The sequence below is a fragment of the Bos indicus genome, chromosome 7 (genome assembly GCF_029378745.1).
Source record: "Bos indicus isolate NIAB-ARS_2022 breed Sahiwal x Tharparkar chromosome 7, NIAB-ARS_B.indTharparkar_mat_pri_1.0, whole genome shotgun sequence".
NCBI lineage: Eukaryota > Metazoa > Chordata > Mammalia > Artiodactyla > Bovidae > Bos > Bos indicus.
Window position 1 is genome coordinate 60,335,687 of NC_091766.1, and position 23,879 is coordinate 60,359,565.

Consider the following 23,879-nt stretch of genomic DNA (forward strand, 5'->3'; position numbering starts at 1 on the left):
AGAACCGAACCAAGAAGAAATAGAAAATATGAACAGACCAATCACAAGCACAAAAATCAAAACTGTAACCAAAAATCTTCAACAAACAAAAGCCAAGGGCTAGATGGCTTCACAGGTGAATTCTACCAAATGTTTAGAGAAGAGCTAACATCAATATGCCAGCAAATTTGGAAAACTCAGCAGTGGCCACAGGACTGGAAAAGGTCAGTTTTCATTCCAATCCCAGAGAACGGCAATGCCAAAGAATGCTCAAACTACCGCACAATTGCACTCATCTCACACGCTAGTAAAGTAATGCTCAAAATTCTCCAAGCCAGGCTTCAGCAATATGTGAACCGTGAACTTCCTGATGTTCAAGCTGGTTTCAGAAAAGGCAGAGGAACCAGAGATCAAATTGCCAACATCTGCTGGATCATGGAAAAAGCAAGAGAGTTCCAGAAAAACATCTATTTCTGCTTTATTGACTATGCCAAAGCCTTTGACTGTGTGGATCACAATAAACTGTGGAAAATTCTGAAAGAGATGGGAATACCAGACCACCTGATCTTCCTCTTGAGAAATCTGTATGCAGGTCAGGAAGCAACAGTGAGAACTGGACATGGAACAACAGACTGGTTCCAAATAGGAAAAGGAGTACGTCAAGGCTGTATATTGTCACCCTGTTTATTTAACTTATATGCAGAGTACATCATGAGAAACGCTGGACTGGAAGAAACACAAGCTGGAATCAAGATTGCCGGGAGAAATATCAATAACCTCAGATATGCAGATGACACCACCCTTATGGCAGAAAGTGAAGAGGAACTAAAAGCCTCTTGATGAAAGTGAAAGTGGAGAGTGAAAAAGTTGGCTTAAAGCTCAACATTCAGAAAACGAAGATCATGACATCCGGTCCCATCACTTCATGGGAAATAGATGGGGAAACAGTGGAAACAGTGTCAGACTTTATTTTTGAGGGCTCCAAAATCACTGCAGATGGTGACTGCAGCCATGAAATTAAAAGACGCTTACTCCTTGGAAGGAAAGTTATGACCAACCTAGATAGCATATTCAAAAGCAGAGACATTATTTTGCCAACAAAGGTTCATCTAGTCAAGGCTATGGTTTTTCCAGTGGTCATGTATGGATGTGAGAGTTGGACTGTGAAGAAAGCTGAGTGCCGAAGAATTGATGCTTTTGAACTGTGGTGTTGGACAAGACTCTTGAGAGTCCCTTGGACTACAAGGAGATCCAACCAGTCCATTCTAAAGGAGATCAGCCCTGGGATTTCTTTGGAAGGAATGATGCTAAAGCTGAAACTCCAATACTTTGGCCACCTCATGCGAAGAGTTGACTCATTGAAAAAGACTCTGATGCTGGGAGGGATTGGGGGCAGGAGGAGAAGGGGACGACAGAGGATGAGATGCCTGAATGGCATCACTGACTCGATGGACATGAGTCTGAGTGAACTCCGGGAGTTGCTGATGGACAGGGAGCCCTGGTGTGCTGCAATTCATGGGGTCGCAAAGAGTGGGACACGACTGAGTGACTGATCTGATCTGATCTGAACATCTATCCTGATCAAACTCTTCCAGAAAAGTGCAGATGAAGGAAAACTCCCAAATTCATTCTACGAGGCCAACATCACCCTGATACCAAAACCAGACAAAGATGCCACAAAAAAAAGAAAATTATAGATTAATATCACTGATGAACATAGATGCAAAGATCCTTAACAAAATTCTAGCAAACAGAATCCAACAACACATTAAAAAGATCATATATTATGATCAAGTCAGCTTTATCCAAGGGATGCAAAGATTCTTCAATATATGCAAATCAACCAATGTGATACACCATATTAACAAACTGAAAGATAAAAACCATATGATCATCTTAGTAGATGCAAAGAAAGCCTTTGACAAAATTCTATACTCATTCATAATAAAAACTCTCCAGAAAGCAGGCATAGAAGGAACAAAGCTCAACATAATAAAGGCCATATACGACAAACTCACAGCAAACATTATCCTCAATAGTGAAAAACTGAAAGCATTTCCTCTAAAATCAGGAACAAGACAAGGGTGCCCACTCTTACCACTATTATTCAACATAGTTTTGGAAGTCCTAGCCACAGCAATCATAGAAGATAAAGAAATTAAAGGAATCCAGATTGGAAAAGGAGTATAACTCACTGTTTGCAGATGATATGATTCTCTACATAGAAAACTCTAAAGATGCCACTAGAAAATTACTAGAGCTAATCAATGAATAAAGTCCCAGAATATAAAAGTAATACACAGAAATCTCTTGCATTCCTATGTACTAACAATGAAAAATCAGAAAGAAATTAAGGAATCAATCCCATTCATCATTGCAACAAAAAAGAATAAAATACTTAGGAATGCTGCTGCTGCTGCTAATTCGCTTCAGCCGTGTTAGGAATAAATTTACCTAAAGAGACAAAAGACCTGTGTGCAGACAACTGTAAGACACTGATGAAAGAAAGACAACACAGAGATGAAGTGATACACCATGTTCTTGGATAAGAAGAATTAATATGGTAAAAATGACTATACTACCCAAAGCAATCTATACATTCAATGCAATCCCTCTCAAACTACCAACAGTATTTTTCACAGAACTAGAACAAATAATTTCACAATTTGTATGGAAACACAAAAGACCACAAATAGCCAAAGCAATCTTGAGAAAGAAGAATGGAACTGGAGGAATAAACCTGCCTGACTTCAGACTATACTACCAAGTTACAGTCATTAATACTAGCACAAAAACAGAAATACAGCCTAATGGAACAATATAGAAAGTCTGGAGATAAATCCACACACCTGTGGATTTGACAAAGGTCAAATCTTTGACAAAGGAGGCAAAAATATACAGTGGAGAAAAGAATCTTTTCAACAAGTGGGGCTGGGAAAACTGGTTAACCATATGTAAAAGAATGAAAATAAAACACTTCTAACACCATACACAAAAATAAACTCAAAGTGGATTAGAGACCTAAATGTAAGACCAGAAACTGTAGAACTCTTAGAGGAAAACATATGCAGAACACTGACATAAATCAGAGCAAGATCCTTTATGAATGGAAATAAAAACAAAAATAAACAAGTGGGACTTATTTAAAATAATATAAATTTAAAAGCTCTTGCATAATGAAGGAAACTATAAGCAAGCTGAAAAGACAACCCTCAGAATGAGAGAAAATAACAGCAAGTGAAGCAACTGACAAAGAATTAATCTCCAAAATATACAAGCAACTCATGCAGCTCAAAACCAGAAAAACAAACAACCCAATCAAAAAACAGGCAGAAGACTTCCACAGGCATTTATCCAAAGAATACATACAGATGGCTAGTAAACACATGAAAAGATGCTCAACATTGCTCATTATTAGAGAAATGCAAATCAAAATTACAATGAGGTATCATCTCACACCAGTTGAAATGGCAATCATCAAAAAGTCTACAAACAACAAATGCTAGAGACAGTATGGAGGAAAGGGAACTCTCTTACACTGACAGTGGGAATGCAAACTGATACAACCACTATGGAGAACAGTATGGAGATTCCTTAAAAAACTAGGAATAAAACTCCCATATGACCCAGCAATCCTACTACTGGGCATATGCACTGAGGAAACCATAACTGAAAAAGACACATGTACCTCAATGTTCACTGCAGTACTGTTTACAATAGCTAGGACATGGAAGCAACGTAGATGTCCATCAGCAGATGGATGAATAAGGAAGTTGTGGTGCATATACATAATGGAATACAACTCAACTATAACAGATTTGAGTCAGTTCTAATGAGGTGGATGAACCTAGAGCCTATTATACAGAGTGAATTAAGTCAGAAAGAGAAAGACCAATATCATATATTAACACATATATAAGAGGTGGCAAGAATACACAGAAGAACTGTACAAAAAAGATCTTCACGACCCAGATAATCACGATGGTGTGATCACTGACCTAGAGCCAGACATCCTGGAATGTGAAGTCCAGTGGGCCTTAGAAAGCATCACTACAAACAAAGCTAGTGGAGGTGATGGAATTACAGTTGAGCATTTCAAATCCTAAAAGATGATGCTGAGGAAGTGCTGCACTCAACATGCCAGCAAATTTGGAAATCTCAGCAGTGGTCATAGGACTGAAAAAGGTCAGTTTTCATTCCAATCCCAAAGAAAGGCAATGCCAAAGAATGCTCAAACTACCACACAATTGCACTCATCTCACACGCTAGTAAAGTAATGCTCAAAATTCTCCAAGCCAGGCTTCAGCAATACGTGAACTGTGAACTTCCTGATGTTCAAGCTGGTTTCAGAAAAGGCAGAGGAACCAGAGATCAAATTGCCAACATCTGCTGGATCATGGAAAAAGCAAGAGAGTTCCAGAAAAACATCTATTTCTGCTTTATTGACTATGCCAAAGCCTTTGACTGTGTGGATCACAATAAACTGTGGAAAATTCTGAAAGAGATGGGAATACCAGACCACCTGATCTTCCTCTTGAGAAATCTGTATGCAGGTCAGGAAGCAACAGTGAGAACTGGACATGGAACAACAGACTGGTTCCAAATAGGAAAAGGAGTACGTCAAGGCTGTATATTGTCACCCTGTTTATTTAACTTATATGCAGAGTACATCATGAGAAACGCTGGACTGGAAGAAACACAAGCTGGAATCAAGATTGCCGGGAGAAATATCAATAACCTCAGATATGCAGATGACACCACCCTTATGGCAGAAAGTGAAGAGGAACTAAAAGCCTCTTGATGAAAGTGAAAGTGGAGAGTGAAAAAGTTGGCTTAAAGCTCAACATTCAGAAAACGAAGATCATGACATCCGGTCCCATCACTTCATGGGAAATAGATGGGGAAACAGTGGAAACAGTGTCAGACTTTATTTTGGGGGGCTCCAAAATCACTGCAGATGGTGACTGCAGCCATGAAATTAAAAGACGCTTACTCCTTGGAAGGAAAGTTATGACCAACCTAGATAGCATATTCAAAAGCAGAGACATTACTTTGCCAACAAAGGTCCGTCTAGTCAAGGGTATGGTTTTTCCTGTGGTCATGTATGGATGTGAGAGCTGGACTTTGCAGAAGGCTGAGCGCCGAAGAATTGATGCTTTTGAACTGTGGTGTTGGAGAAGACTCTGGAGAGTCCCTTGGACTGCAAGGAGATCCAATCAGTCCATCCTGAAGGAGATCAGCCCTGGGATTTCTTTGGAAGGAATGATGCTAAAGCTGAAACTCCAGTACTTTGGCCACCTCATGCGAAGAGTTGACTCATTGAAAAAGACTCTGATGCTGGGAGGGATTGGGGGCAGGAGGAGAAGGGGACTCCAGAGGATGAGATGGCTGGATGGCATCACTGACTCGATGGACTTGAGTCTGAGTGAACTCCAGGAGTTTGTGATGGACAGGGAGGCCTGGCGTGCTGCGATTCATGGGGTCACGAAGAGTCGGACACAACTGAGCAACTGAACTGAACTGAAGGGAATCTAAAAAGATAGTACCAAAGATCCTACGTGCAGGGCAGCAAAGGAGACACAGACATAAAGAACAGACTTTTGGACACAGTGGGAGAAAGAAAGGGGTGGGATGATTTGAGAAAATAGCATTAAAACATATACATTACCATATATAAAACAGATAACCAGTGGGAGTTTGATGTATGATGCAGGGAACCCAAAGCCAGTGCTCTATGACAACCTGGAGGGATAGGGTAGGCAGGAAGGTGGGAGGAGGGTTCAGGAGGGAGGGGTCACATGTATGCCTATGGCCAATTCATGCTGGTGTATGGCAGAGGCCATTGTTATATTGCAAAGTAATTATCCTCCAATTAAAATAAATTAATTAATTAAAAACAAAAAGAACAAGAAAAATCACTTGAAACAACAAAACAATAAAACAGACCTCTCCAGTCAACTAGATCCCAAGTTCAAGAAGGAGGCAATAAAAATGCTAAAGGAATTAAGAAAGATTATCAACAGAAATGCATATTACTGTAACAATGAACCTGAAACTATAAAGAGGAACCAATCAAAACCAGACAACTGAATTGCCAAGATAAACATTAAGCTAAAAGCAATGAATAAGACAAAGATACCATGAAAAAAGAAAATCACTGGCCAATATCACTGATAACATAGATGCAAAAATCCTCAACAAAATAATAGCAAGCCAAATCCAACAATACATTAAAAGGATCCTACACCATGATCAACTGGGATTTCTCCCAGGGATGCAGGGATTTTTCAATCCACAAATCAATCAGTGTGATACACTTCAAAAAAAATTGAAGAATAATCATATCATCATCTCAATAGATGCAGAAAAACCTTTTAACATATAACAGGAACTCTCCAGAAAGTAGACTTAGAGGGAATATACCACAACATAATCACAAGCTGGAATCAAGATTGCTGGAAGAAATATCAATAACCTCAGATATGCAGATGATACCACCCTAATGGCAGGAAAGCACAGAGGAACTAAAGAGCGTCTTGATGAAGGTGAAAGAGGAGAGTGAAAAGCTGGTTTAAAATGCAACATTCAAAAAACTAAGATTATGGCATCCCGTCCCATCATTTCATGGCAAATAGATGGGGAAACAATGGAAAAAGTGGCAGATTTTATTTTCTTGGACTCCAAAATCACTGCGGATGGTGACGGCAGCCGTGAAATTAAAAGATGCTTGACCCTTTGAAGAAAAGCTATGACAAACCTAGACAGCATATTAAAAAGCAGAGACATCACTTTGCCAATAAAGGCAAAGCTATGGTTAGATCCCAAGTCTGTATAGTCCAACCTATGGTTTTTCCAGTAGTCATGTACAGATGTAAGAGTTGGACCATAAAGAAGGCTGAGTGCCAAAGAATTGATGCTTTTGAACTGTGGTGCTGGAGAAAAACTCTTGAGACTCTCTGACAGCAAGGAGATCAAACCATAGAAATGGAATGGAAATCAACCCTGAATATTCATTGGAAGGACTGATGCTGAAGCTGAAACTCCAATACTTTTGTCACCTGATATGAAGAGCCGATGCACTGGAAAAGACCCTGATGCTGGGAAAGATTTAGGGCAGGAGAAGGGAGTGACAGAGGATGAGATGGTTGGATGGCATCATCGACTCAATGAACATAAGTTGGAGCAAACTCTGGGAGACAGTAAAGGATAGGGAAGCCTGGAGTGCTGTAGTCCATGGGGTCACAAAGAGTTCCACGTGACTTTGCAAATAAACAACAACATATATGTCATATACAACAACCTACAGTTAACATAATACTCAACAGCAAAAAGCTGCAAGCATTTCCTCTAAGACAAGGATGCCCACTCTTACCACTTTTATTCAACATAGTTTTGGAAGTCCTAGCCACAGCAATCAGAAAAGAAAAAAATTAAAAGGAATTCAAATTGCAAAAGAAGTTAAACTGTCACTGTCTGTACATGGCATACTATGCACAGAAAATTCCAGTGATGTTACCAGAAAACTACAGGAGCTCATCAATGAGTTTGGTAAAACTGCAGGTTAAAATTAATACACAGAAATCTGTTACACTTCTATATACTAGCAATGAAAGATGAGAAAGAAATTAAGGAAACAATCCCATTTATCACCACCTCAAAAAGAATACCTAGAAATAAATCTACCTAAGGAAATGAAAGACCTTCGTACTATAAGACACTGATGACAGAAATCAAAGACACAAACAGATGGAAAGATATACCATGTTCTTAGATTGGAAGAATCAATATTGTCAAAATGACTGTACTATCCAAGGCAATCTCAGATTCAATGTCATCCCTATCAAATTACCAATGGCATTTTTTACAGAACTAGAAAAAATTTTAATTTATATGGAGACACAAAAGACCCTCAATAGCCAATGTAATCTTGAGAAAGGAAAATAGAGCGGGAGGAATCAGGTGCCTGGACTTCAGACTATACTACAAAGCTACAGTAACCCAAACAGTATGGTACTGGTACCAAAAAACCCCACAGAAATATAAATCAATGGAACAAGACAGAAAGCCAAAAAATAAACCATGCATACCTGGTCAATTAATCCACAACAAAGGAAGCAAGACTATACAATGGAGGAAAGATAGTCTCTTCAATAAATGGTGCTGGGAAAACTGGACAGCTCCATGGGAAAAATAAATAAATAAATAATCACAATACTCTTCAGTATCATACAGAAAAAATAAATTCAAAGTAGACTGAAGACCTAAATGTAAGACTGGACAGTATAAAACTCTTAGAAGAAAATATAGGCAAATACTCACTGACAAAAATTGCAGCACTATCTTTTTCAATCCATCTCCAAGACTAATGGAAATAAAAACAAAAACAACTTGGACCTAATTAAACTCAAAAGCTTTTGCAGAGCAAAGGAAACCATAAACAAAACAAAAAGACAACTCACAGAATGGGAGAAAATATTTGCAAATAGTGTGACCAACAAGGGATTAGTCTCCAAAATTTACAAACTGCTCATGAGGCTTTAACAGCATAAAAACAACCCAATCAAAAAAATGGGCAGAAGATCTAAACAGGCATTTCTCTAAAGAAGAAAGACAGATGGCCAAGAGACACATGAAAAGATGTTCAACATCACTAATTAGTAGAGAAATTCAAATCAAAACTACAAGATACCACCTAACCCCAGTCAGAAGGGCCATCATCAAAAAATCTATAAATAATAAACACTGGAGAGAGCATGTAGAAGATGGAACCCTCTTACACTGTTGCTGCAAATGTTAATTGGCACAGTCACGATTGAGAACAGTATGGAGGTTCCTTAAAAACTAAATGTAGAATTACCATATGATCCTGCAATCCCACTCCTGGGCATATATCCAGAGAAAACCATAATTCAAAAAAAGCACATGCACCCAGTGTTCACTGCAGCACCATTTACAATAGTTAGAGACATGAGGCAACCTAAATGTCCGTAGACAGAGGAATGGATAAAAAAGATGTGGTACATAAACACAATGGAATATTACTCGGTCATAAAAAAGAATGAAATGTTGCCCATTGTAGCAACACAGAGGGACCTAGAGAATATCACAACATGTGAAGGAACTCAAAGACAAATATTATATCACTTATATATGAAATATAAAAAAATAATACACATGAATCTATCTACAGAACAGAAACAGACTCACAAATATAATTTTAAAAAACACCTAAGCTTATCAAAAGGGAAAGGGAGTTGGGGGAAAAATAGTAGTTTGGGATTAATAGATACATATTTTATATAAAATAGATAAGGAACAAAGATTTACTGTATGACACAGGGAACAACTTTAATACCTTGTAATAACCAATAATGAAAATCTGAATAAAAAATAATATATATAATTGAATAACTTTGCTATACACCCAAAACACAATATTGTAAACCAACTATACTTCAATTTAATAATCATAGTAATAGTTCCTCATTATTAAGTACCAAGAGTGTGCCAAGTTCTTTTTTATTACTAAACTTTTTACTTTGTATTGCAGTATAGCTGATGAAATGTGCCAAGTTCTATGCTAAGGACTTTCTGCCCATCATCTCATTTAAGCCTCTGTTAACAACCCAAGAGGTATCATTATTCTTACCTGCATCTCATAGAGGAGGAAGCAGCATTAAAGAGGATGCTTAATAACTGTGGTGGTGCCAGGAGCCAATTCCTACCTCTCTGACTGAAGAAATCAGTTCAACCACTCTTATCAGGTAGGATGCTTTCAGTTGCAAGTAAAGAGTACCTTCTTAGGGATGTCCCTGATGGTCCAGTGGTTAAGAATCCACCCTGCAATGCAGGGGATGCAGGTTTGATCCCTGATTGGGGAAGTAAGATCCCATATGCCTCAGAACAACTAAGCCTGAGTGCCGCAAGCACTGAACCCACATGGTCGAAAGCCCACACCCCAGAACCAGAGAATCTGTGCACCACAACAAAAGATCCCCCGATGATACAATGAAGATCCTGCATGCTGCAACTAAGAACTGATGCAGCTAAATAAATAAATACGTATTTTTTTAAAAGTACCTTCTTAAAAGTGGCTTTAACGATGAGAACACATTACCTTGCCAACTAGAAAGAGGTCCCAGGTGCAGGGCTAGTCGATTCAGCAGCTCAGTGATACTGCTGGGCGCCCAGATTCTTGGCATTGCTCCATTCCACCATCCTCAGGTGTGATTCCTCAGGTTTAGAAGAGGCTGCTGTGGTGCCAGGCATTGTGTCCTCCCACAATCACACTGAGAAACAGGACAGAAATTTCCCTCTGTGTGTCTCTCTTAAGCAGACAAACCTTCCCAGAAGTCCTCAGTAGGCTTCTCTGCAAGCTGTGCTGGCAGAGCTACAAAACAGGCCCATGCCCTTGAAGCAAAAACAGCTGCTATCTGTTTTTTGCATTTCAGACTCAATAGTGGGAGGCTGATGCCCTGCTGGTAAAGAAGAAAGACAGGGCAGATGGGGAATGGCCTCTGGGTTAAGCAATCACACGGTTTCAACCAGTCACTCTCTCCCCTCAGAGAATCACAATGCACCTTACAAGAAGTTCTGTGAAGTTCTTTTTGTGACATAAGTAAGAAACGTTACTTTATTATATCCATTCTAAGATATAAACTTTTTTTCACATTTTGATGTCTATGATGATGAAATGTGGCTTAAAAGGAGCTCCTTTCCTGACTTCTCATTCTATGATTCCTCCAAGTATCACCCCCATCACAGCCCCTTGAGACAGGTGGCTAAAATGTATAAAAGGAAACTCAAGAATGTTTCCTTGCCCCCTGGCTACACACACACTCAGAAAGTATTTGTTTCTGGAGCATCTGCTGTGAGGCAGGAGCACTAAGGACGCAACTGTGTACAAGTCCGGGGTGAGCTCTCATGCAGCTCTAGTCTTAAAGAGGAAACAAGACTGTAAACAAGTGAACAGAAAAAGGGAAGAAGACAGGAGCAGTGCTCTGACTGAAGGATGACAACGAAGTGCCCAAGGGAAAAGTGGGGATGGGAGCGTTTTAGGCACAGAGAGCAGTGTATGTAAAGGCACTGAGGTGACTAAGAGCTTGATGTATGTAGAACTAAAATACAAGGGAGAGACGCAAAGGAAGGGGAGCTGGAGGGCAGGCAGAGACCAGAATATGCAACGGGCCTGGAAGGACACCTCTAAGTCACGCGGGCTACGTGAAGATCGTCTGGCTTGCACTGTGACTGTACCTACCAGAAGCAGGCAGAAATGTTCTAAGTCTAGCTACTCAAAGTGTGGTCTCCAACCAGCAGCACTGGAGTCACCAGGGAGCTTGTGACAAATGCAGAATCTCAGGCTCCACTCCAACCTACTCAATCCAAACCCATATTTTAATAAGACCGCCGGGTGCGTCACACACACAGTGAAGTTTGAGAAGTGCTGCTTTAAACCATCTTTCTATTTTGGAGAGGGATGGCAACATTTTGTGTCTGACCTCCTGAAGTTCTAGAAGGGAGCCCTTTCCCTGTGCACATGACTTCTCTGGACACTGGAGGGCAACCTTACTTTAATAAAGCAGAACTCAAAATAGGGGCCACAGAAATCACAGAAGGTTAGAGCTTAAAGACAAGGCAATGGCTGCATTTTGCAGCCACAGAGACAGGCCCATTGAGCATTGAGCAGAACAAGACAAGCCGCCAGCTCTCCTGCGCCCAGAGCTGTTCGTCCTCACGAGGCACCTGGTGCGGAAACCCGAGGACCGGCTGTGGATGGTGTCAGCAGCTGCAGCTGGCCACTGAACAGAGCCAAATGTGGAGAAGAAGGGCTTGGAATTCAAGGGCAACAAAGCCCTGCTAAAATTCACAGCAATTATGAAGTGAGTTTGCAGAGTTACGCCAACTCTGTTAATGCCCCATGTGTAATTAAATTTTAAATACTTCATTCCACATCAGATGTCAAGTTGCTAAAACTCTTGATCACATAGTGATAAACATCTGCTTTTACGTACAGAGCTGTGAGCCACTGCCAAGCTATTCAGAAGCCCTAGAGCAAGACTAAATAAATAAAATCCAGAAGCCGTGACGACTAGGGCTGGCCTCTATCACCCAAGCATCCACATGCCTCTTCACCTGGCCTCTGATGTGATTTTTGGCACAGGAGCACAGGCAGAAAAACCAAAGGCCTGCAGTCGCGCCTGGGTCCTTGCGGTAAATGAGGGCCAAATGTACAGATGAATCAGGTCAAAAATTAAGGTGACATCTATGCCCATGTCCAGAAGTGTTTCCTCCTTGAGGGAAACTGTCCTAGTGTTTCCCAAATTTTAGTCACTCAAACACCACCTCCACAATTTTCATCATTTATTAATATTTACTTAATGCTATTTATGTGATACTTTTCTTTCAATTGATTCATTCCTGACTTTTCTATTTATCAGTATCAAATAAGGACCAACTTTATGCTTTTAATACAAATTCAGATCAATTCATAACTCTCCAAATATGTTGGCCTGAGTCACATCTAAACCTACCTTACATATTCACCACGAGCCTGAATTCCACACTTTGCAAATTATTGTTCCCTTTGACATAAGTGAGAGCAGAGGAAAGACATGTATCCCCTCAGTCTCTTCATGATGACTGTTCTCTAGGAAACCAAAGGAAAAAAAAATCTGAAGATGCTTCAGGGACAAGAAAACACAAGTACTCTGACAATCAAGCAGGGCCGAGTTAACCCCACCCTACCTCAGGGAGCCAAAACTCGCATATTCCACAAGCCTGTTCCCAGGACATCATGTCCAAGAACTTCCTGTTTGCTACGGTTTTCACTGGACCCATCCCTCTCTCTGCTGCTCTGCGTTGTGAAGACTTGCCTACTTGGGCACCACTGTGACCTGTGGCAGGAACATGACAGCACCACGGCTAGACTCAGCCTCCCTGAGTACGAACCTCAGCCTCTCCATTTACCTGGAGGGTTATGGGCTCAAGTGTATCCCCCCGAAATTTATATGTTGAAGCCCTAACCCCCAGTTCCCCAGAATATGGGTGTATTTGAGATAGAGCCTTGAAAGAGGTGACAAGTCAAAATGAGGAAGGAGGATGGGCCAGATTCCAATCTGACTGGTGTCCTTATAAGAAGAGGAGATTAGGACAGAGGGAGAGATGCCAGGAATGTAGGTACACAGAGGAAAGACCATGTGATGAGGCAGCAGGAGGGTCACCACCTGCAAGCCAAGGGGAGAAGCCTCAGAGGAGAGTAACTGCTGACACCTGGCTTGGGGACTTCCAGCCTCCAGAACCAGAAGAAAATAAATTTCCATTGTTTAAGCCACCCAGCCTGTGGTATTTTGTTACAACAACAATAGCAAACTAATACACCACATGAAATGAGACTTTCAAGACAGGAGGAACAGCACTTATTTCATTAGATGGTAAGGACTGAATGATGTGCTTCAGGCACAGTACCTGGCTGCAAGGGCGGCGGAGAGGGGTTTCTCAGCATCTCCCTCATTCTTAGATCAGGTGCGTTACCCTTACCTGAATTCCCACCAGCAAAGGTGTGCAGACCTCGAGCCTTGGGGCCTTCTTTGCCACAGATTGAGACACCACCGGAAGATGAAAACTGAACAGAGGAGGGTGGAGTCAGGAGATGGAAAGAAAGTAGCAACCGCTTTGTGTTCCTGAATCTGAGCTTATCTTAAATCCAACTTCACCTTTCAAATCCCGTTACCTTCTGAGTTAATAATTTATTAATTCCTTTTCTGGTTTTAGCTGGTTTGAGTTGTTATTATATCACTTGCATCAAAGGAGTTGTGACAAACACACTGACTCCCAGAGTGAATTAATAACGTCAGCTTTGCCGTGTTAGGGAAATCACGCGATCCCAGTTTCAGTAGTGCCTATATCAGTTCCTGCAGGAACAAGAGATAGGCCATGTGACTCACTAGGGAAGCACTTGTGAGGAGTCAAAACGTGCCTCAGTCATGAAAAGTGCTTGTAGGACCTGGACCAAAGGCCTTCTTGCTCCCAAAGCCCTCCTTTGGATAAAGATTTTATTGTCATACAAAAGAAATGTGCCCAAGACTCAGGTCTTGCCTACTTGAATCAGGAGAAAGCAATCTGTCCTTCTGACAAAGTAACAGCACTATTTAATTTTTAAAAACATAACTACAAATTGCTACCCCTTCTCAGATTCTGTGGGTAACAGGAGCTGAAAGCGCCATAGTCCTCGTATCCGAGGGTATCAGGTGTCCCCACAGGGAAGGAGGAAGCTGGCAGAATTTACCCCATTTCCAATGGTCTGGCTTACACAAAACTCCCTGCAGGGGGCAGCCTGGATGTGCGGCTGAGAGTTCAGTGTTCCTTAATATTTCCATAAGCGTCTGACAATGTCTCCAGAGGAAATGCACACTGATTACAATAACTTGTACTTTTACACTAAGCACTTTACAAACTTCACTTAATCCTCTGGGTACTACTTTCATCCTCATTTTACAGATGAGGAAACAGCCCTTAATACATAATTCATTCAAGGTTTCACAGCTGTATGTCACAGAAGTCTAAAGCCCTTGGCACCACTCCCCAATTCTGCCTCTGAGATCTTTTGTGATTCCAGGCAAGCTTTCTTCCCCTTTTGGCTTCAGTCCTCATTGAACAAACAAAGGGACCAGCCTGGCTAAAGTCCTGGGCTCCTCTCAGCTCTAAAGTTCTTCTAGTTCCAAGGTTTAGAAATTCACTTTGCACTTTGCACTCTGTACCCTGGCATCAGCCTGCATGCTAGAGATGAAGAGGGAAAAGGCAGTGCACCCTTTCAAAAGAGAGCTAGTCCCTGCTGCAGGGTTAAAGGATGGGCATCACCTTGGCCCCCAGGTAGAGGCACCAGCTGGACAGACTCTCTAGAAGTCTTCATGGGCCCACAGTTTTTCTCAGGGTTCCTGTATGCCACTTTTAAGCCCACAGGGGTATTTTAGTTGGCCCCTCCAATGTTTTAAAACAATTGGACTTATTTACCAACATTTTAAAATCAAAAGCTGAAATCTGGATTCCTGGGTTTTCTTGAAAAGTCTGAAGAGCTGGCCACACTGCACTGAGTTGCTGGCTCCTGGCATTCAGATGGAACAAGCGTGCTCTGCTTTTCCAGCTGGTCGGCTCACATACACACCTCCCCTGACTGGTCCTGAGGGTACTTCTGCCTGTGAGCCTCACTTAAGGAGCTCTTTTCCTGAAGGATCCTAGGGGTGGGGATGTGCAGCACTGGGGCACAAGAACAAACGCTCCTTTTCCAGAGACACAACAGTGCTCTGGGCTCTGTGACAGCTGACACCAAACCTGTGGCCTGGGTACAGGTAGGAGCCTAGTGCCTTGGAACAAAAACCAGAAAGTGCAACAAAAGAAGAGGTGTTCATCCAGCCATGAAACTCTCCTTCCCCGGTAGCCACCACTCAGACCTCTATCTGCTTTCTGGGGCCCAGGGTGGACCAACAGCCATGTGTCATTTCCCTGGATAGGGGCTATAATGGTGACATTGTGCTGAGTGGAACAAGAGAGGTTTTCATCCAGCGACCAGCACTGGGCAGACACTCAAGCAAGGGGCTCTGGGGCTCACCCTGCACAAATGAGTTTGGGAGTGGGGCCCTGAGCCAATGAGAAGCCCCATGGATTGGGCTGCACATCCATAGTGGCAGGCAGTGGGAAGGGAAGCAGAGAGGCAATGCTCCCAGAACACATCACTGCTATCTCATTTTCCTCTACAAATAAATAAGCAAATAAACAATCTCAGAGGATAAAGGAGATCACGCCCCAAGACACCTGCATTAATAGAAACCTCCTGAGTCCTAGAGCATTTATTCACTGACACCCGACAATACTTGCTACCACTTAATAGTTTCCAGACACTGTGCTAGGCTGTAGGGATCTAGCAACAAGTAAGACACAACACCCACTCGCATAGTGCTTGCAGTCTAGGGGGCCAAGAAGGGGTAAAGAGAGAAGTAGGAATTTAAACACTGATGACGGGAGAAATATCAATAACCTCAGATATGCAGATGACACCACCCTTATGGCAGAAAGTGAAGAGGAACTAAAAGCCTCTTGATGAAAGTGAAAGTGGAGAGTGAAAAAGTTGGCTTAAAGCTCAACATTCAGAAAACGAAGATCATGGCATCCGGTCCCATCACTTCATGGGAAATAGATGGGGAAACAGTGGAAACAGTGTCAGACTTTATTTTTCTGGGCTCCAAAATCACTGCAGATGGTGACTGCAGCCATGAAATTAAAAGACGCTTACTCCTTGGAAGAAAAGTTATGACCAACCTAGATAGCATACTCAAAAGCAGAGATATTTCTCTGCCAACAAAGGTTCGTCTAGTCAAGGCTATGGTTTTTCCTGTGGTCATGTATGGATGTGAGAGTTGGACTGTGAAGAAGGCTGAGCGCTGAAGAATTGATGCTTTTGAACTGTGGTGTTGGAGAAGACTCTTGAGAGTCCCTTGGACAGCAAGGAGATCCAATCAGTCCATTCTGAAGGAGATCAGCCCTGGGATTTCTTTGGAAGGAATGATGCTAAAGCTGAAACTCCAGTACTTTGGCCACCTCATGCAAAGAGTTGACTCATTGGAAAAGACTCTGATGCTGGGAGAGATTGGGGGCAGGAGGAGAAAGGGACGACAGAGGATGAGATGGCTGGATGGCATCACTGACTCGATGGACGTGAGTCTGAGTGAACTCCGGGAGTTGGTGATGGACAGGGAGGCCTGGCGTGCTGCGATTCATGGGGTTGCAGAGAGTCAGACAGGACTGAGAGACTGAACTGAACTGACCCAATGGAAGAACTGAGAGTAACATAGTAACAGAGTCAGTTCAAGAATCCAGATCTGAACCCCAATTGGTGGTTTTTCTTACTTTTCCCAGGGTCTCCTGAGATCACTACTCTGTGGAATGGCGGGCTGGAGCTGAGAGAGGAACGTACCGCAGATACTATAATGCGGAATCTGAACTCTGCACTGACAGCAAAGGAAAGCCATCAAATACTTTTAAGGAGGATCTGACTAGAACCATGGAATGGTCGCTGTGGTAGCCATGATGGAAGCAGACCTAGAGGCAAAGTGACAGATTAAAAGGCTAAAGTATGTTTCTCTCACTGGGACAAAGAACATTTAGCCTCTAAATTTTTCTTTCCTTGGGCTTCCCAGTTCCACCTGATAAGCTAAGAATGAGAATGGGGATTATCAGTTGTTTTCACAAGACTAAGAGCATGTGGGAGCTGAAAGCTTTTTTCCTGGAATTGTTCAGTGGGACCAAATTTGATATCTTTTTACAGAGCTAGAACTCTTCACACAGACTTCTTTAGACAAGCACCAGGCAAACCTGGAAAACTTACTACAGCAATAAGAAAAGGGAATTACTACAGCAATAAGAAAAGGGAATATATGAGGCAGATCCTAAAAATCCTTTCCAGAGAACTGCATTCACACAGGGAAGGGGGAAGGGGAGGAGAAAACCAGGCAAAGGCACCCACAACCTCCATCCCCATTCCAGCACCGCCCACCCGATACCCTATAATCTGGCCAAGCCAAACTGCTTTGCAGACACATCCTGCAGTTTTCTATCTCTATGTCTTTGCTCTCACTGTTTTCTCTGTCTGTAACGTTATCTCCTCATTACAGGCTCACCCACGTGTCTGTCATCCACTATTGTCTCCATGATCAGTAAGAAATTCCTGCTTCATCTTACTGAATTCCAAGAGCACTTTATATTTCCTCTGGTACTTATCACATAATAATTTTTAATTAAATTATTTTATGCATATTTACCTCCTCTACTAGATTGGAAACTCAAAGGATGGAGATCATTTCTACTTAGCATTGAAAGTGAAGTCACTCAGTCGTCTCCGACTCTTTGCGACCCCATGGACTATAGCCCACCAAGCTCCTCCATCCATGGAGTTTTCCAGGCAAGAGTACTGGCGTGGGTTGCCATATCCTCCTCCAGGGGATCTTTCTGGCCTAGGGATCGAACCTGGGCCTCCTGCATTGCAGGCAGACGCTTTACCGTCTGAGCCACAGGGAAGTAGTTCTCCCAATAGAAACTGGCACAGAATGCAACAAATATTCCTAGGTAGACTAATCAAAAGTAGGGGTAGTTTTTAATGGTGTCTATGGGCCTATGTAAAGAAAAAGTACAGAAAAGATATGTAGTTATTCCTTGTTCTAAAGCCACAAACAGCCAGCAACCAAGCTGTAGTCAATTTAGTCAACAGTGCCACCTAGTGGGCACTGTGGGTAATTATTAAACCAGAACCACTACATCTTCACAGCTACTTCCTTACTGTTAATCTTTAGGAAAACTGCACAGACTATGTTTTCCCATTTTTACATTTTTCCTAGACCCCATTTTTACATCTTTCCTAGCCCACATTTCCCATTTTACATCTTTCCTAGCTCAGTTAATCTCATTCCATATACCATTTCATAGGTGCATATAAATTCCCTTTAGCTTTTATTCTTCTGTTCCAATTCTCTGATAAACTGCCAGTCTAAAAATTTCTTAAAGCTTCTAAGCCCTCCATCTGTTCCTGCAATAGTTGCATTTTATACATTTTTAAAATTTACTTCAAATGAAATATTGTGTTTTTTAAAGTAGTAAATGAGCTAGACTGAGAACTTAACTACAATTTATAGCCTTGTTTTCAAGTGTTTCAGAATTAAAACAGTGAACTTTTAGAAGTTAATTCACTTATAAATTGTTGGTTGTCTGCTTTAGAATTTAAACTGACCTTTTCAAACTGGAAAAGTGGGCAAGAACAAAGAGGAACTTGGAAAATAATAATGGCTCACATTTTTATAGCTATATTTGGTTTACAAAGTGGGTTTGTACCATCATGTCATTTGCCCTCCCCAAAACCTTGCAAGGTCAGTATGAGTTTTCCCATAGCACAGATGAGCAAGCAAGCTTCATAGGCTTAAAGTTACACATTTCGTAAGCAGCAGAGCAAGAGCTCAAACACAAGTTTTCAGGCTTCAATCCCATTGTTTTTCCACTACACCATATTTCCTCTGGGCTCACACACAGATATATTAAACAAACTACTGATGCAATTTGGTGAAGCAAGGGCACTAATTTCAACTTGGGAATGGAGGAAATATTCCCAGTCCAGGAAAAGGCAGGATGGTCTTTCCCAGGTCCTTCCTTGAGCCTTTGCACAAGATGGTCCCAATGCTAGAATGTTCTATGTAAAGGAGCGGCCTAGCCAAAACTTCAAACTGTGGTCTGGCCTATCTTGGGGAGGAGAAGTGTTAAGAAGAAGAATTAAGCCTTGAGTTCACTTTTGGCCTTAGACATTTCACTATAATCGGTTTGGACCTACTTTCACAGAGACACACTAACAGGACGAAAGATGCTGACATTCTTCACACAGCTTTAAACTTAAATCCCATTCCTGACCACACTGCTGCTGCTGGTCATAGCAATATTTCTCTACATCCTGTAATTATTTAAGGAAGAGCACACTCAACATTGCATTGCCCTTCTATGCTAAAAATGTGTTCATTTCCACAGTTTTTAACACTCCATGTTGGCATTCTTTAAGATTCAGTACACTGGGGACCTCAAAAGTTTGATGTGTCCCAAGCCACTGCCCACCTTTTAGCAATCCTTTCTCTCCTTTTCCTAGGTCATTTTTAAAAGATCTTTATTATTTCACTCCTCTTTTACACCATTATTGGCATAGTGTCTGGTCCACTGTCTGGCTCTAGAAGGTGCTCAGGAAAGACATGTTTAATGAAGAAGATAAACCCAAAGACACGAAATGTGTGGCCGCAGCAGGCAGAGATTTTTGACTCTACTGTTGAAAAACAGATTCTAACAGTTTGGACAATCTGAAAATGGACCCGGCTAGAAGTGCGGTAGTAAGCTTCTCGTCACTAGCGGAATGCAAGCAGAGCTCAATAGTGCCTCGGTCTGGGCAGGGGTGCGATGCACGCGGGTACGGGCATGAAAGGAAGCGTGAACCGGCATGTGGGTCCTCTAGTAGCCCCTCCACAGAGGGGCGCCAGGACTTGTGAAAAGCAGGGCGTGGCAAGGGTGTGTGGGGATGAGGGACACCCGAGGCCCAGGGGGCCAGGCGGGCTCCGGGTCTATTCCGGGAGCCGAGCGCAGGGGCGGGCGCGGGCGGGCGGGGGCGCCGGGCGAGCATCCTGTCGGGGGAGGGGACGCGCGGAGGGCGCTCCCGCGGGGCCGGGGCCAGACTGCAGAGTGCCGCGCCGACTGCTGCCAGGCCCGCCGGAGGCACCGCGCCCTGCTGCCCTATCGCCGGCGCCATGGACCGAGGCCGGGGTAAGAAGAAACGCGGCGCCCACACTTGTTGCTTTGCAGGGCGGTAAGGGGAGAACCGCGCGATCTAAAAGCCAGAGAGGAGGAGGCAGAGACTAGCGGGTTGGGCCGGCCGAGGAGTGTGGGGGCGAGGAGGAAGGGAGAAGCTGGGGGCCGAAGACCTGGCGCTGTGTGGACAGGTGCCTCCTGTGCCTGGGCTGCTAGGGGTGTGCTAGGGGGACTCCTGTCCCGGATTTGAGTTGCCTCCAGTGTGTGAAACCAGAGTTTTCATACACTCGGAGCCTTAACTTCATGAAAGATCCCGAAAAGTACTCCTGAGGAAGAGAAGCTCCTCTCACCCCATCCCAACCCCCTCCACCAAGGGTAGAATAGAGTTAACAAGTCATACTCTTGAAAACAACAGGGCGGGTTAAGCCCCTACTGTTCACACGCTGAAAAGCCCCAGGAGACAGAAGTGTGTGCATCGACCCAGGGTGTCGGGAGGAGGAGCTGCAGGAGTGCCTGTGGGTGCCTGCATGGGTGTCCCAGCCCTGGCTCTGAGCCTGATAAGCCCTGTGACCTTAGCCCACCCTCTCTCTCTGGGCTAGTGACAAGGTTGAACTGGATTGTCTCTGAGACCTCTTCTTACCTGGACAGTTTGAAGAGCTGAAGAGTATTTAAGAAAGTTTCACAGACGTGGTGGGGGTGCTTGTTCAAACTGCAACAGGAGCATAGAGAGAGCATTTGTGGGGGGCGCATTCATGGGAAGCTATGCTTAAATAAAGGCCTGGACACCTCAATGGGCTTGTAGCTGTTAAAAAAAAAAAGTGGCTTGCTTGAACATGGGGGCAGTGACAAAGGCTGGGAACCAGAACACCAGTGTCACAATGCCCCACCTCTGGAAACTGAGGAGCCCACAAGTGTGAATGCACTTGGTAAACTGGCAAGTGCTGCCAACATGACAAGTATCATTATTCTTGCTGCTGTTGTTATTATTATTAGTGGAAAATTCCTCCCCTTCCCTACATAATCTTACACGCTTCCCCCATCTGCCTGTTTGCTGCACTGAGACCTCCAAGGGGAAAAAAGGAGTGGCCAGGGGTGTGGAAGCAATGAGGAAGGGCACTGGGGGCAGGTGTCATGGTAACCTCCCCGCACTCCTCTCACGGGTACAGCCAGAGTTCAGAGGGCTGCAGGGGACCCCAGACTTCCAATTCAAGGTGCCGGGGACAGCTTCCCCACCCATACCATCTCTAGCACAAGTGCTGCATCAACCCTTTCCTATTAGGAGTTGGAAAGTCAGGCAGAAAATGGGGGGGCTTCATCTATAAAGCAGTTCTTACCTGTTAACTGACTCCTGGACAAGTGTGCACAGAGCATACACACTTGCCGGGGAGAGAAAAAGACAGCAGAGGTGCCTCTAATGTCCCCCATCCCCATCTCCCACACTGTATGTTTAAAGCAAACAGCACTGCCCTCCACCCCATCACACCCCACATGGTACTAAATACCACCCTGTCCCCAGTACAAAATCCCCAGTACAAAAATCCATACCTAGCCTACCCAGAGTTGTAGAAAGCAGACTATGCCCTCCTTTGACAGACCAGCTTAAAATGCTTAATAACTGATACCTCACTAAAGAAGGCTGCTTCCAGACCACTCTTCCTAGGATGCCAGACTTCCCCAGGAATCTGTTAGTACTCAGAATGCTCTAGGGCTCTGCCTCTCTCCCCTGCTGCAGGCCTTCCTAGCCTACTTTCTCTCTCCTTCATAGCTCTCGTCACGATGTGCCATTCCTCTAAGAGTCAGTTATCTGACTACGTGTTCAGTGTCTACCTAGCCTGTCGGAATGTAAGCTTCAGGAAGGCTGGAAGTGGATCTGGGCAGCCACCCTGCTGACAGCACTGCCTGGCACACAGTCGGTGCTCACTAACAGTGGCTCGAGTAGTTCACTAACAACATGAAGCACACTTTATAGTGCACCCCAAATTGAACAGGTGTAATGCTGATTTTGAAAGATACATACCACTAAATCCTCACATCAGAACAGTGCTTCGTGACTTGCAAAGGCCTCCTCAAATGCAAGTGAAGTGAATGACACACACAGGACGAGGTCATCTGTCTAGAAACTCAGTGGTCTACCCTGAGAAATTACTGCAAAAACTGTAGGAATTAAAGCACACACAACTGCATATGAACTAGAATACAAAATTTGTGTGGGTTTTTAAGATAAAATGTGAGTCTTTACAAATCATTCTGGTGGAAATTTGCTGTGCCCATATCCCCAGGAGGGTGTGAGCACTCTCTTCTGTCATCAGTTCAGTTCAGTTCAGTCGCTCAGTCGTGTCCGACTCTTTGCGACCCCATGAATCGCAGCACACCAGGCCTCCCTGTCCATCACCAACTCCCGGAGTTCACTCAGACTCATGTCCATCAAGTCGGTGATGCCATCCAGCCATCTCATCCTCTGTCGTCCCTTTCTCCTCCTGCCCCCAATCCCTCCCAGCATCAGAGTCTTTTCCAATGAGTCAACTCTTCACATGAGGTGACCAAAGTATTGGAGTTTCACCTTTAGCATCATTCCTTCCAAAGAACCCCTAGGACTGATCTCCTTCAGAATGGACTGGTTGCATCTCCTTGCAGTCCAAGGGACTCTCAAGAGTCTTCTCCAACACCACAGTTCAAAAGCATCAATTCTTCGGCGCTCAGCTTTCTTCACAGTCCCAACTCTCACATCCATACATGACCACTGGAAAAACCACAGTCTTGACTAGACAGACCTTTGTTGGCAAAGTAATGTTGTTAGGGAGGTTTTAAGAATCACAGGTCTCATTTCACCCTCATACCTACCGTGTGAGGAGTGAGACTGTCATGCCCAGGGAAGGAAGCCACACTTCACTATTAATAACAGTAACAACTGAAATCATCAGGGTATTATCATGAGCCAGGCAACATGCTCAGCTCTTTTCATGGCTTCTCTTGGAACAAGCAATGGGACAGGGCTATGACTGGGTACCATTGTTAATCCCTACCTCACAGGAAGGCAGGTCTAGCAGTGTATTAGTCAGCTACGGCTGCCATAACAAAATACCACAGATTCAGTGGCTCAAACAACAGATTTATTTCCTTACAGTTAAGGAAGCTAGAAGTCCAAGGTCATGGTGCCATCTGGGTAGATTTCTGGTGAAGCCTCTCATCCAGGCCTGTATATGGCAGCCTTCCCACTCTGTCCTTACATGGCCTCTTCCCTGTGCACAGACAGACAGAGACAGAGATTGCTGGTATCACTTCCTCTTCCTAGAAGGTCATCAGTCCTATTGGATTAGGGCCCACCTTTATGACTTCATTTAACCTGAATTACCTCCTTAAAGGCCCTATCTCCAAATGCAGTCACACCGGGGGTTAGAATTTACATACTTTGGTGTATGGATCTGAGGTAGGGGCACAGTTCAATCCATAACAGCAGGATTAGGGCACTGCCATTAGCTTGTACAGTCACTCATCATGTGAGAGACAGAGCTGGGTTTGAATCTAAGTCCTGATCTTAAACTGGCTGCTGGCTGACTCCACAGTGGCGTGTGACCTGCCCAAGC

General features: G+C 43.4%; 1 protein-coding gene and 1 long non-coding RNA gene across 5 annotated transcripts in view; one reads left to right on the forward strand and one right to left on the reverse strand.

Annotated features, from left to right (window-relative positions):
* LOC109562181 (uncharacterized) overlaps positions 1 to 23,879 on the reverse strand; it is a 115,552-nt gene that overhangs the window by 16,620 nt on the left and 75,053 nt on the right. For all 3 annotated transcript variants that reach the window (XR_011567747.1, XR_011567746.1, XR_011567745.1), the window contains exons 6-9: positions 20,936 to 23,534; positions 13,516 to 13,600; positions 12,510 to 12,625; positions 10,097 to 10,268 (exon numbers count right to left, since the gene is read on the reverse strand). This is a non-coding gene — a long non-coding RNA (uncharacterized lncRNA). The remainder of the gene's footprint in view (positions 1 to 10,096; positions 10,269 to 12,509; positions 12,626 to 13,515; positions 13,601 to 20,935; positions 23,535 to 23,879) is intronic.
* The window catches only part of AFAP1L1 (actin filament associated protein 1 like 1), a 76,244-nt gene continuing 72,561 nt past the window's right edge, over positions 20,197 to 23,879 (forward strand). Inside the window, exon 1 of one of the 2 annotated variants that reach the window (XM_019965205.2) lies at positions 20,197 to 20,310. In XM_019965205.2, coding sequence (XP_019820764.1) covers positions 20,295 to 20,310 — 16 coding nt within the window. In that variant the 5' untranslated portion in view covers positions 20,197 to 20,294. The remainder of the gene's footprint in view (positions 20,311 to 23,879) is intronic. The other variant, XM_019965206.2, reaches the window with a different exon arrangement.